Source organism: Oncorhynchus mykiss, chromosome 5 (genome assembly GCF_013265735.2).
Source record: "Oncorhynchus mykiss isolate Arlee chromosome 5, USDA_OmykA_1.1, whole genome shotgun sequence".
NCBI lineage: Eukaryota > Metazoa > Chordata > Actinopteri > Salmoniformes > Salmonidae > Oncorhynchus > Oncorhynchus mykiss.
This window is the reverse complement of record NC_048569.1, coordinates 59,489,795-59,503,344: the sequence shown is the minus strand read 5'-3', so window position 1 is coordinate 59,503,344 and position 13,550 is coordinate 59,489,795. Positions and strand designations below refer to the sequence as shown.

General features: G+C 44.9%; 1 protein-coding gene across 9 annotated transcripts in view; it reads left to right on the top strand.

Moving 5' to 3' along the window:
- Positions 1-13,550, top strand: part of LOC110524184 (unconventional myosin-IXb) — a 94,897-nt gene that overhangs the window by 60,332 nt on the left and 21,015 nt on the right. For 6 of the 9 annotated variants that reach the window (XM_021603586.2, XM_021603588.2, XM_021603590.2 and 3 more), the window contains exons 4-17: positions 2,535-2,597; positions 3,723-3,822; positions 5,911-6,011; positions 6,322-6,451; positions 6,946-7,035; positions 7,162-7,278; positions 7,536-7,670; positions 7,758-7,879; positions 8,068-8,209; positions 8,416-8,611; positions 9,193-9,268; positions 10,270-10,362; positions 11,896-12,009; positions 13,072-13,111. In XM_021603586.2, coding sequence (XP_021459261.2) covers positions 2,535-2,597; positions 3,723-3,822; positions 5,911-6,011; positions 6,322-6,451; positions 6,946-7,035; positions 7,162-7,278; positions 7,536-7,670; positions 7,758-7,879; positions 8,068-8,209; positions 8,416-8,611; positions 9,193-9,268; positions 10,270-10,362; positions 11,896-12,009; positions 13,072-13,111 — 1,519 coding nt within the window. The remainder of the gene's footprint in view (positions 1-2,534; positions 2,598-3,722; positions 3,823-5,910; positions 6,012-6,321; positions 6,452-6,945; positions 7,036-7,161; positions 7,279-7,535; positions 7,671-7,757; positions 7,880-8,067; positions 8,210-8,415; positions 8,612-9,192; positions 9,269-10,269; positions 10,363-11,895; positions 12,010-13,071; positions 13,112-13,550) is intronic. The other 3 variants (XM_021603589.2, XM_021603591.2, XM_021603593.2) reach the window with 3 other exon arrangements.

Genomic DNA, 13,550 nt, shown 5'->3' with positions numbered 1-13,550 from the left:
GAGCTCTCACCATTGTATGGATATCTCTGTTTATCTAGGGTTTTTGGTTGTGGCATGTCCGGATTGTTGTTGTGGGTAAAACATCAATACATTTCCTAATGAAGCCTGTGACTGACCATCTATATTCCTCAATGTAGATGGAGGAGTCCTGGGTGGATTAATCTTTTGAACATAAATAATCTGTATTCTCAAAACAATCCTGCAGCACCACAAACGACTTCAACGATGGCAGTGTCAAACTGAAGTATGTAGCGAACATAGAGCAGCGGAATAATTTAGTTTGAGTTGTCAGGCAACCTAAAACAGGGACACATTGCTTTTATTGAATTGCTTAGCTTGAGAGGGGTCCAAGTAATTGAATATAGATGGCTGAAATGTTGCCATTGAGACTTCAGTGGCTGAGCTGTAGTAGTACTGGTTGAGCTTGTTATGCTTGTAGTTGAGGGTCTCGGTCTGTCAGTCCGACGCCATTGATTACAGCTAAACAGTTGCTGACGTTCTGCTGAACAATGGCTTGCTGAGCAGCAGTGAATGGAGCAGCAGAGGAACGCATGTACTGTAGCGTAGTGATTTAAGAGTGTTGGGCCAGTAACCGGTTCGAATCCTGGTCCGTCTAGGTGAAAAATCTGTGCCCTTGAGCATGGCACTTAACCCTAATTGCTCCTGTAAGTCGTTCTTCACAAGGGCCTCTGAAGATAATGTATCATAGGCAGTAGCCCCTTAGCTTGGTTGTGGTAATGCATTAGTACACATTCTGGCCTGGCATTGCTTTCTATTAGATCAGCTCTATAAAGAGTCAGCGGGCCAGTTAGTGAAGTTTCCATGCCCAGCACTGGGCATTCTGCCTGCCTGAGCTACTAGTGTTAACCCTTGCCACTCACAGCACCTGTCATCCTGTAAACAGTTGAAAATGCCAGATTGTCTTTGAGAAGTGCCTACATTGGAACACAGTGGCTGTACGATAACATGCTATACACGTCAGAGCTCAGGTTTTCCGCTCCAAAGCGCTGTATGGGTTTTGACTAACGGACGTTATAAACTTGAGCACCGCACGCGTAACAGGAAGATGCCACAAATGACGAAAAGGCCTGCTAATTGCGCTACTTTTCCTCATTTGTTATCCGAGTGTGGGGAAATTCTCTACGTCGAGAGGAGTCTGTTCCGAAAGATGAGACGTTGAGCATTATAATGAATACCGCTTGACGTCGTACAAGCAAAACCACACACCTAGAAGTCCAAATGTGTACTTCTCATTTCCATGTTTTGAAAACTCATGTCATTTACAGTATCAACCTTGATGATCACTGTTTGCTCCACAGTTGCGAGGATGACATGCATTATACCCTGGGTTGTCCTGAACACAATGAGCCTGTGTTTGTTTGTATTGTGCAGAAAAGTATCCGTGGAACACGCACGTGAATGCACTCACGACTCCATTCTGTGCGGACCAAAATGTACAATCGGTCTGAAGTGCCTTTTTGAAAGCATAACACTATAAGATCGTATTTTATAACTTAGCTAGCTAGCCATGATGCCCACCGGACCCAGATTGAGATTTATAATGAAATGTTTTTTGGATTGCGTAAACAACGACAGTAATTGTGTGCCGGTGGGGACGCAGGGCTGTGTTCCAAACAAAACTGTGCTTGCTTCACTTCCTCAACGGCAAAGTTAGAAGAGCTAAAAGCACCTTATAGTTGAAGGCTCTCTCCTTGAATCATAAGTGTACTGAAATGACTTAGGAACTGTGCCCAGTTTGGAGAGGTGTGTGGCCACTTGGAGACACTAGTTAGACCTCACTCAAACCCTAGTTTTTTATTATCTTGTACCACCTACCTCAATTTCAATGACTACTCTTATGTTATACTGACAAATGCTGTGAAAAGTACAGGATATGTAAAAATGCACAAAATCAAGTGTAATATTTTAGATTCAGTCTTGTCAGGTGAACTTTTGGTCTGATCATTTTCCCCATCAAGTGTTTCCCTTTCAATTTATACCATGGTATGTATGCTTTTTATAGTTATTCTGCTAGAAACATTTCATTTTGGCCCTATCCATGTAGGTCAATTTCCACGAATGTAAGGGGTTAATATACACACACCACTCAGCCATTGCCCTGACACTCTATTTTTAGTTTGTCAATAAACAGGAAGATTAGCTTAATGTTTTCCATATGCCTGAAATTTAATTAGAGCCGTTTCAAACTCTTGCTCGTAGTGGCTATTTTGATGCACGTTAACATGACCATGCCACTATGCACCCTGCTAAGGCTGTCCATATCTGGACTCTTTGTTCAAGTCTTTATTGTTCCACTGACCATCTGCCTTTGCTTCCCCTCCTCCTCAGTCACTACCATCCCGCTTTTACGACCCTTACACATGAACTCGCCCGTGCACGCACGTACACACGAACACGAGACACAGAGCCAAGTGAAAGGACCAGACTAACTCCAGTGTGACTTGATTGATGTTTTCATTCTCTCTCCCCTCTCCCCTTTCACCTCGCCCCTCTCCTCTCTCTCTCATTCTCAGGGCAATCGTGGAGAAGTATCTCCTGGAGAAGTCTCGCCTGGTCTCCAGAGAAAAGAATGAGAGGTAAAGGGCAACAGCAGGGGTCATGATCTTTGACCCCTATTGACCTGTGGAGGCCCTCTGTACAAACAGAGGGACGATCCCCTGGGTGCCTTTTTCATATTCAGTTAACATGCCATGTCCAAGGGTGACTTTCGGGCCTAGACACAGAGCTAACTTTTTACCCAGACAGAATATGTGCCAAAGAGTTGCATCAATGTGTGAACTGACTCTATTTTTTTGAGGAATAAAAATGAAATGTATAATTTATTTACCCGTGACTAGCACCGTAGTAGGGCGGCAGCGTAGCCTAGTGGTTAGAGCGTTGGACTAGTAACCGAAAGGTTGCAAGTTCGGATCCCCGAGCTGACAAGGTACAAATCTGTCGTTCTGCCCCCTGAACAGGCAGTTAGCCCACTGTTCCTAGGCCGTCATTGAAAATAAGAATTTGATCTTAACTGACTTGCCTAGTTAAATAAAGGTAAACTAAAAAGTGCTACTATTTCTACTACAAATGCTTTGGTTGGGGTTGGTATAGCCTATAAACAGAATGTTTACCCTTGTTCTCACTAGATGTGTCTGAGTTGTAGTTACAGGAGTTGTAGTATTATAGTATCATGCACTACTCATGTTACTCATATGCCAACACGTCTGTTGAAATGAGCTTCTGTTTTGATCACGTCTGCCTGTGTGTGTGATGTCAGCGAGACTCAGTAGTAAACATGGAAACTCATTATGTCCGTGTGGTTTTACAACAATGCAAGCTGACCGGCCACCTGATGGCAAGACTGGAACAACTGATAGCAGCATTCCCGCTCATTACTAGGCTTGCACCTTATAGACACAGAGTAAATGTTGGGTGGTGGAAACTAATACTACCGCAGTGTTGACTTCTGATTGCTAGGAACACAAGTGTTTCGCTACACCCACAGTGACATCTGCTAAATATGTGTATGTGTACTAATAAAAAGCGATTTATTTCTCAATATAAGAAGCACGTTTTTAAAATTAAATGAATGATTTATTTATTGCCACCTTAAAATATATCACCTTCACCAAATAACAAAATATAAAGCCGAAAACCACACTGTATCCACACGCAAAACAAATTTTACTGAACGCACTAAACATGGTTTTGTGTTCCTGTAGGAACTACCATGTGTTTTACTATCTACTGGTGGGAGCGTCCGAGGAGGAGCGCAGGGAGTTCAAACTCCTGCAGCCTGAAGATTACCTCTACCTCAAGCAGGTACCACACACACACACACACACACACACACACACACACACACACACACACACACACACACAGGTTGGTGGTACCTTCATTTGGGAGGACGGGCAAGTGGTAATGGCTGGAGTGGAAAGTTATCAACATCAAACACATGGTTTCCATGTGTTTGATGCCATTCCATTCACTCCGTTCCAGACATTATTATGAGCCATCCTCCCCTCAGCAATGACACACACACACACTGGTTTTACGTAGTTACACTACACTAGTAATGTTTTTCTTAGCACAGTACATGTATTTCTCTACCTCAAGCAGTATATATCCAGTTACTGTATACACCACTACTAAATCTAGAGCCACATCCCCATTAGTTAGTTCCCTAGGTACTGATCTGATTTTCTGCGGTGTTCTCTTCTGTACAGTTCCTTTTATTATCGTCCCTTAACTACATTCAGAAGTTTACATACAATTAGGTTGGAGGCATTAAAACTTGTTTTTCAACCACTCTACAAATTTCTTGTTAACAAACTATAGTTTTGACAAGTCGGTTAGGACATCTACTCTGCATGACACGAGCCATTTTTCCAACAATTGTTTACTCACAGATTATTTAACTTATAATACACTGTATCACAATTCCAGTGGGTCAGAAGGTTACTTATACTAAGTGCCATTAAACAGCTCTGAAATGTCATGGCTTTAGAAGCTTCCGAGGCCTACCTTCAAACTCAGTGCCTCTTTGCTTGACATCATGGGAAAATCAAAAGAAATCAGCCAAGACCTCAGAAAAAAAATTGTAGACCTCCACAAGTCTGGTTCATCCTTGGGCACAATTTCCAAATGCCTGAAGGTACCACACTCATCTGTACAAACAATAGTACGCAAGTATAAACACCATGGGACCACGCAGCCGTCATACCGCTCAGGAAGGAGAAGCGTTCTGTCTCCTAGAGATTAACGTACTTTGGTGCAAAAAGTGCAAATCAATCCCAGAAGAACAGCAAAGGACCTTGTGAAGATGCTGGAGGAAACAGGTACAAAAGTACCTATCCACAGTAAAACGAGTCCTATATTGACATAACATGAAAGGCAGCTCAGCAAGGAAGAAGCCATTGCTCCAAAACTACCATAAAAAAGCCAGACTACGGTTTGCAACTGCACATGGGGACAAAGATCGTACTCCATCCCAACTGTGAAGCACGGGTGTGGCAGCATCATGTTGTGGGGGTGCTTTGCTGCAGGAGGGACTGGTGCACTTCACAAAATAGATGGCATCATGAGGACGGAAATTGTCTTGATGTTGCTTCAACATATCCACATCAGTCAGGATGTTACATTTTGGTTGCAAATTGGTCTTCCAAATGGACAATGACCCCAAGAATACTTCCGAAGTTGTGGCAAATGGCTTAAGGACAACAAAGTCAAGGTATTGGAGTGGCCATCACAAAGCCCTGACCTCAATCCTATAGAACATGAAAAAGCGTGTGCGAGCAAGGCCTACAAACCTGACTCAGTTTTACCAGCTCTGCCAGGAGGAATGGGCCAAAATTCACCCAACTTATTGTGGGAAGCTTGTGGAAGGCTACCCAAAACGTTTGACTCAGGTTAAACAATGTAAAGGCAATGCTACCAAATACTAATTGAGTGTATGTAAACTTCTGACCTACTGGGAATGTGATGAAAGAAATAAGCTGAAATAAATAATTCTCTATTCTGACATTTCACATTCTTAAAATAAAGTGGTGATCCTAACTGACCTAAGTCAGGGAATGTGTACTCAGATTAAATGTCAGGAATTGTGAAAAACTGATTTTTAAATGTATTTGGCCAAGGTGTATGTAAACTTCCGAGTTAAACTGTATAATCCTTTGTACCCTGATTCTCATTCTATTCCTGGGTTCCGCATGTCTTAATAATCTCTTTCCCTGTACTTGAACTAGCTCAAGGTAACATTCCCCATCTGATTCAGTGGTAGTAAACCTGGTATGCGGTGTCATTGTTATGCAGTGAATGGCCTGCATATGCTCTGTTCTCCTAGTTTCTTGCCCATATGTGCGCTGCATGTTAATGAACTGCTCTCCCCATTCTCCTGTCTCTGTGCAGGAAAACTTTAAGATCGAAGATGAAGAAGACCTGCGTCATGATTTTGAGAGGCTGCAGCAGGCCATGGAGATGGTGGGCTTCCTGTCTGCCACTAAGAAACAGTGAGTGAACATGCCAATGGGCAGTCAATCTCCACTACTTCAAGGGCACCACACCCCATTTGATCCATTAATTGGCTGTCTAATGCGAATGGGTCATATAGATTTGCGTATGCTGTAGTCGGTTGGCGTTACTTGGATCCACTTGAATCTCCTGCCCAAACGTAGCCAGACAACCCTTTCCTCTGATGCAGTTGTTCCAGTAGTTGGCAGTAATGTGCATCCAATATGGCAGAAAAATAGAAATACTGTAGAAGGAAGGCCTGTTCTATTCATTGTGGTTCTATGATAATGACACGTCTGTCTGCTGCAGGATCTTCTCTGTGCTGTCGGCCATCTTGTACCTGGGCAACGTGACGTACAGGAAGACGTCTACAGGCCGAGACGAGGGACTGGACGTGGGACCACCGGAAGTCCTTGCTACCCTCTCAGACCTGCTCAAGGTAACAATGGCTCTGCTGCTCCTGTCTACACATCAATGAGCGAGTAGTCTTTACTCTGGGTCCTGGAGGGATGCAGTATGTGTGGGAACACTGATTCAGCAAAAAAAAATAAAAAAAATAAGCTAAGCGTCTGTGTAGGAGTGCTGTGATCTAGGATCAGGCCCCATGTTAATTTATTATGATCTAAAATGACAAACTTATCCCTGCTATAGGGAGACAGTTCAAATGGGCCCAACTACATTTGTCTTAGTGGTCCACTGAGACAAATGTAGTTGAGTTTAGAGCTTTGTAAAAATCTGAACATGTGGCTGGTTATCCGTTTCATCCCCAAACAGTGAATGTGTTCTATTATTGTCCACTGACGAAGCCTGGTTCTCCCCAATGATTATACAGGAAGCCTCCTCTCCACTAAATGTATGTATTTTTGGTCCCTAGTAATGTCGCAAGCTTTGAGAATTGTGAGTGTAATGTCATCTCTCTGTGTGACCTCCCAGGTGGAAGAGGAGTTGCTGGTCGAGGCACTAACTAAGAGGAAAACGGTGACAGTCAATGACAAGCTGATTCTGCCCTACAGCCACAGTGAGGTAGGCAACCATAGACTGATATTCAGGGCCTATCATTATCTTGCTGGATTTCTTCCTTGGGATCATTGTGCGTCGGTCTACTCCCATTCACCCTTCTCTCTGTCTCTCTCCCATTCTGTCTCTCAGGCCATCACTGCGAGAGACTCCATGGCCAAGTCTCTGTACAGTGCACTGTTCAACTGGATTGTCCTGCGCATCAATCATGCACTGCTCAACAAGAAAGACATGGAGGAATCTGTCCCGGTAAGAGAACACACACACACACACACACAGCACAGACCTAGGAATGCAGCTTAGAGTTCCCCTCTCCATGTTTCGTCATTGTCAAGGCCAGACATGTCGGTAGTTCTCCAGAAATAACTAGAAAAAATTATATTTTTACGCAAATAACAAAAAAAAAGAATAAACTAACCAGAGCTCTAGTATGATATTGGTGACATTATTAGGCCATCTTACCTACATTTCGAACTGACCTACTGTATGTATTTGTTCTGTTCCAGTGTTTGTCAATAGGGGTCCTGGACATATTTGGCTTTGAGGACTTTGAGACCAACAGCTTTGAGCAGTTCTGTATCAACTATGCAAACGAGCAGCTTCAGTATTACTTCAACCAGCACATCTTCAAACTTGAGCAGGTGAGTTGGCCCTATGGTGCCATAAGGACAGTATAACAGAGCTGATCCTATGTCTTTAGCTCTGACCGTGTTATTGGTCCGTTACAGGAGGAGTACCAGGCGGAGGGCATCACCTGGCACAACATAGACTACACTGACAACGTGGGCTGCATCCACCTCATCAGCAAGAAGCCCACTGGTCTCCTGTACCTACTGGATGAGGAGAGCAAGTAAGGACTTCACGCTGCCAAAAATGTGTTGATCTTCATGTGCCAGAAGTGACTGCAGCCTAAAGATTTGCTTTGCTACATCGTTGCCTGTAAGCGGCAATAAATGACATTTTAGATGAGATGCAGGTTCAAACGGTATACGTATCCCCCCTTCTCTCACGCCCTCCATTTTCTCTCCTGCTCTTCAGCTTCCCCCATGCCACTGATAAGACCCTGCTGGCCAAGTTTAAGCAGCAGCACCAGGAGAATAAGTACTTTGTGCCCACGCCTGTGATGGAGCCTGCCTTTGTCATCCACCACTTTGCTGGGAAAGTCAAATACCAGATCAAGGTAGGGATGGACAACCACCCACCAACATAGTCAGACTCCGTGTTTACTATCATGTAATGTCTAGGGGGTTGGGCGAGGCTTCTTGCATTTGTGTAACTGTTCATTGTTACTGACGTCTAATTATTGTTCAGTGCGTTAATAATCTTAGCGGCGACTCTAAAATGGCCTCAACATCCTTAACCGTCTCCTTGTGACTCTCCTGGCAGGACTTCCGGGAGAAGAATACGGACCACATGCGTCCAGACATTGTGGCTCTACTGCGCAGCAGTGACCGGGCCTACGTGCGTCAGCTGATCGGGATGGACCCTGTGGCCATGTTCCGCTGGGGCATCCTGCGAGCCACCATCAGGGGGATGGCTGCCTTCAACGAGGCTGGACGTCGCTGGGCTGCCAAGACCGCAGGTACGGGTACAGCTGGGAGCAGTGGTACAGTGCGTGTACAGCTGGGAGCAGTGGTACAGTGCGTGTACAGCTGGGAGCAGTGGTACAGTGCGTGTACAGCTGGGAGCAGTGGTACAATGGGCGGCTGATTGTATAGGTGTACACATGCTTTAGACACTATAGGAGTCTACAGCCATGTCTCAGAGTTAGAACTGTACTACCTGAACTGTAACATGCACAGTAACCAATAATTGCAGTAGGCTTACTTGTGTTAGCTTAATTAGTTTAGCAGGGCTTGGGGGGGGGGGGGGGGGGGGGGAACATGAGGCTTTTGAAATGTCAGGTTTTTCCCTGCAAGCTTCAGTCATTATCCGCCAGAAGTTTTGTGTTGACTAGATGAGAAAAGTGGCCCATTGACGTAAGAGGGTATTTTTATAGGGATTAATGGTATTAAATTGAATCAAGGAAAAACAAAGCAGGGAAATGGCCCCTGGAAGGACTCAACTGGATTATTCTGATTTCTGACAGGCAGGAGTCATGTGGTGCAGTCTTCGTCTTTTTAGAACCTATATGTGTGTCTGATGTTGGTTTGTGTTTAACAGGTGTGCAGCGCCCCACTTCCAGGACTCCTTTGGGGGAGCTGCAGAGGTCCAACACGCCTGTAGAAAGGATGTACCGGTAAGGCACAGACCTCTGACGGAGAGGGACACACAGGGAAGAAGGGAAACATTTGTCCCAGTATCCACATTTCTGTACCACTTAGAAAGAAGTGATGTATTGCCCATGCATAGGGCCCTCGTGTGTTTTTCCTGTTAGGTCACAAAAAATGGCTGGCCCTCGCCATGCGTACTAGATAGTATGTTAATGTGGAAATTGAGATATACTCTGGTAGCGTTGTGAAATGGGCCATCTTCCTCTACTGTTTTGGGTGTGATGTCGTGATTGACAGATGGGTCTCTCTCTCTCTCCCCTGAGGCACAACGGCAGGTGTTCACAGTGATTACAATCTACCAGAGTGCCTTTGGCGTTAAAGCCCACGGGCAATGCCTCAGTTTTCCATCAGAAATCCACTTTAAATGCACAAACCCGACTACCTTGATCCAAGACCAAGTCATCTCACTGAATCTATACTATACAGACAAAAGATTTGTATTTAGGATGAACCAGAATAACTTCAATCAGTTTGCCTTACAATAACAAGCCCCTTACTAGTCCCTGATTGGGGGGCCTCTCTCACAGAGAACACGTTGTGATTTGGTCATCAATCTCCATTTTATTTGTAAAAGTATTTTTAAGAAATCCATTTGTCACAAAGATGACAAATGAAAGGGTGAGCACCTGTACTGTGGGATCTGTGTCCCAGCGCCTAGGATTACATGAAGCAGGATCAGACAGTGTTATCATGATTATAAATCATAAGATTGTTCAGGAAGTGTATCTGTACTGGGAGCCAAATAGAACTCCCACTAGTCCCCCGGTAAATGGAACTGAATGAAACAGTTGGCTCCCATGTGTGCTTCCTGGTCGCTTGTATGACGCAAGCTCTGTCAAATCCATAGAATCAAATCCATGCAATAATATCTCTATGGTGGAATGAATCCTCCTTCATGTCATCCTGGCCCCTGCGTTTTCTCCCCTGCCCCTGGGTGACGCCGTGTGCTGTTCTCTCCCCTCCACAGACGGGCTTCTATGCTCGATTTCTACTTTGATCACTCTGACGAGCGCCCACTAGAGGCCTTCGAAGACATCTTTGCTAGCTATGAGAGTAAGAAGTAAGTGGACTGGAGGAGAGCAGGAAGAAGGATGGAGGGAGGTCAAGCAGGAGGAAGGGACAGTATTGTTTTTACGGGCAGTTAGCCTCTGGCTCATTCCCGCTCTGAGTTTGCTCATATTCATCATGTCAGAGATACACGAGAGACTCTACGTCATGAAGGTTTGCAGCAGGCATAGGTTTCTTTAGTTTGGAAAGGGAAGTCCTAATATGAAACATGCAGAGTCAGACAACAGAAAAATACTTCATATAAACATCAAACACTGCAAACCTTTTCCCTTATAATCATCAGCATCTTGTTTTGTATTCTCTTCCCCCCGTTCTAGCTCTCTATTTTCCACCACATTGCGCTTGTTACTGTCTCCCTTTCTTTCGCTCTTCATCTCTCGACCACGGTAATCTGTCTCAACATCCTAGTTTATTATTGTTAATGTAGAACACAGGAAGGTCTTAGTGCTGCCCTGCTCTGATAATCTACTGATTTTACTGGGAGGAAACAACTGGAAAGGCTGGGCACACTAACATATGGTTAGTATAGCATTTAAGAACGTGTGCACACTAATAAACAGTAGTAGTAGTAAAGTTTAGTTAATGATACAGGTCAGGGCAAGTGCTATACATCTCAGGTCCTGGAGTACTAGTGATGAGGTCGGAAATGTAATAAACAATTGCCGATGGAGAAAGTGAAATGCATCATTGTAGTTTCTAAATGGACCAAAAGCCCCTGTTCTAATATGAGCATTCTCTGAGAGGAACTGAGCAGTTGTGTTTAAACCACCCCTAGCTCCTTCCTTAGGGCCCTACCCCTTGTGTGTTTGCAAAGAGTATAGGTAAGATGGGTATAGCTCCACCTAGGCTTTCGATTAGCTTGGGGGAGTTTCCACCATACTGCTTCCCCCTATCTGGTCCCTTCAGACCTGAAAATTCTGACGACGTCATGTCTAGGGGGCGTTTTTTCTATGGTACCTTATGGGCCCGTCCCTTCCTGCCTGACCTCCCTTGGTTTATTGATCAGAGTGGTAAGTACAGTAATGCATGGATCCAGAGGAACAGCCATCTTAACAACACCAGTCCACCCCAGTTTACCACCAGTATAAAACCAATCCCAGTCGCCAGCAGTGTAACACCAGCATGGAGAAAAGATGTCAACCACTGAAGCTTTGATTCAGGAATGCATGCTCACAATACTTACTTACAGGAGTATGGCGTGTGCGAACATCCACACCGTGCACAACCTCTCACTTTCTACTGCAGCAATGGCTGGGTGGTCTGAACTGAAGTGGCATTGTCCCACATGTTAACCAGAAGTTTTACTTGCTCTCCCGACTTCAGACCTCTAACGGTTGTGTGTGTGTTTCTCTTTGGAAGTGGGTTCTTTGGTGGTGGGGGGTTTTCTGTCGTTTGAGGTGTCCTAACAGCGGTGTTCCTACATCCCCTGCCCTCCCCTTATGCCCCGTGCCCAACCCCCCCCCCTTATCCCGTCTCCTCCCCACCGTCCTCTTCACCCACTGTGGCCCTTGCTGGGTTGAATCAGGGACATGCATGCCCAGATAATCAGCTCCATTAAGGACTTGCAGCTGGATGGTGAGGACCCTCGCAAGCTGCTGCAGTCCTGGGGTCGCCTGCGGTTCCCTCGACACCTCCTTCAGTGAGTCTGTAGCCCTGGCCCCTTCCAGCTCAGTCCAGCCCAGCTTGGCCTAGCAAGTCCAACCCAGCTCGAACAGTGTTCAACCTTAGTCCTCTTGAGGCATCCCCTTAGTTGCACATTTTGTTCCAGCACTAGCACACCTGATTTGACTACAAAAAAATGTCTTCACCTCACATGGTTGTTAAAGCTCTCAACCCGTGACAGACAAGCTAGGTAATTAGCTGTTTGAGACCACACCTCATGAAAAATGCACCTACGAACAAAGACCTCCTCACAGGAATCCTAATTATTTGCAGAACGATGCCCAACAACACAAGGCTGCTCGTGATAGTGAAATGCAAGGCCCAGATAGACTGGGTCCCAATGTGATGTTGATTAGCATGAGGCTGATGTTGTAGTGCAACAAAGCTTTTGCCCATATGGGTTTTAATGGAAATGCAGAGGCCTTGATAAAAGCTGAGGATGCACTGATGGCTTGAATATCAGCTGCTGCATGAACAAGGACATTACTCACCTGAATGCTTTGGCTTCTAGATGAAACTGTGTATGACTGTGAAGTCAAAAATAACGTAAAAGTTTGTTACAAATTATTGTTTCTTTTAACTTATATAAAACTATAGTTGTTGGGTATAGTCTATGCAAGTATTTTCAACACAGTCAAACAAAGCAAAAGTTGAGTGTTGACCTCACAAATAACACACTGTCAAGCAGTGTAGTCGGGACATGGCAACAGTTCCACTATAAACCGAAGGCTTATATAATGCTCTATATGTAGTGATGAAAACAAGATAGCTGGGGGAACACGTCTCGTAATCCTATAGGTCGTATGGGTCTTGGCCGGGCTGGCTGATTTTGGTTGGCCAGGTTCCCCCTTCCTCCATCCCGCAACCTCCCTCCATCAGCCCTTGTCATCCCACCCATACTCCAGGTGCCAGCCCTCACGCCTCACTGACTGAGCATGACTCACCATACTAACACGGCTCGCCCCCATGCTCACCCGTAGACCTTTTCAGCGACGTCTCTGAGCTGAGCCACTCTCACTAACCTATCCTTTCCCCACAGGAAAAACAAGAACGCGAAGCAGAAACAGATTATACCCAAGGTAAACTTCATACACCATACATACGCCAGCTATGTGCACGCCTATATTAATGTCTATTGCCAGAATGCTAACAAAATTTGCACAAGTAATAGTGAATTTCCATGGAGGCTGCTAGCTAGATATGTTAACAAGCGCAAATGAGAATAAACTAATTGCAAAGACAGGCAATCCAGCTCATAAAATTATACATATATAGGTAGGAGCTAAAAAATGTAATTTTTGTTGAGTTTGGACATAATACAAGTGAATGAGCTGCATTGTGCAAATGAACAAAGTTTTGACATGCTTGTCAGAAGGAAAACGATACTCTGGCTCTGGAGCAGCATGTGTACACGCTGTGTCTGTGTGGAGTCTGGAGTCGCTAGGGCAATGGGCCTGCCTGCTGTGCTCTGAGAAGATGGGGGAGGAGCAGACGGGTCAAGAACGGAGGACAAAAAAA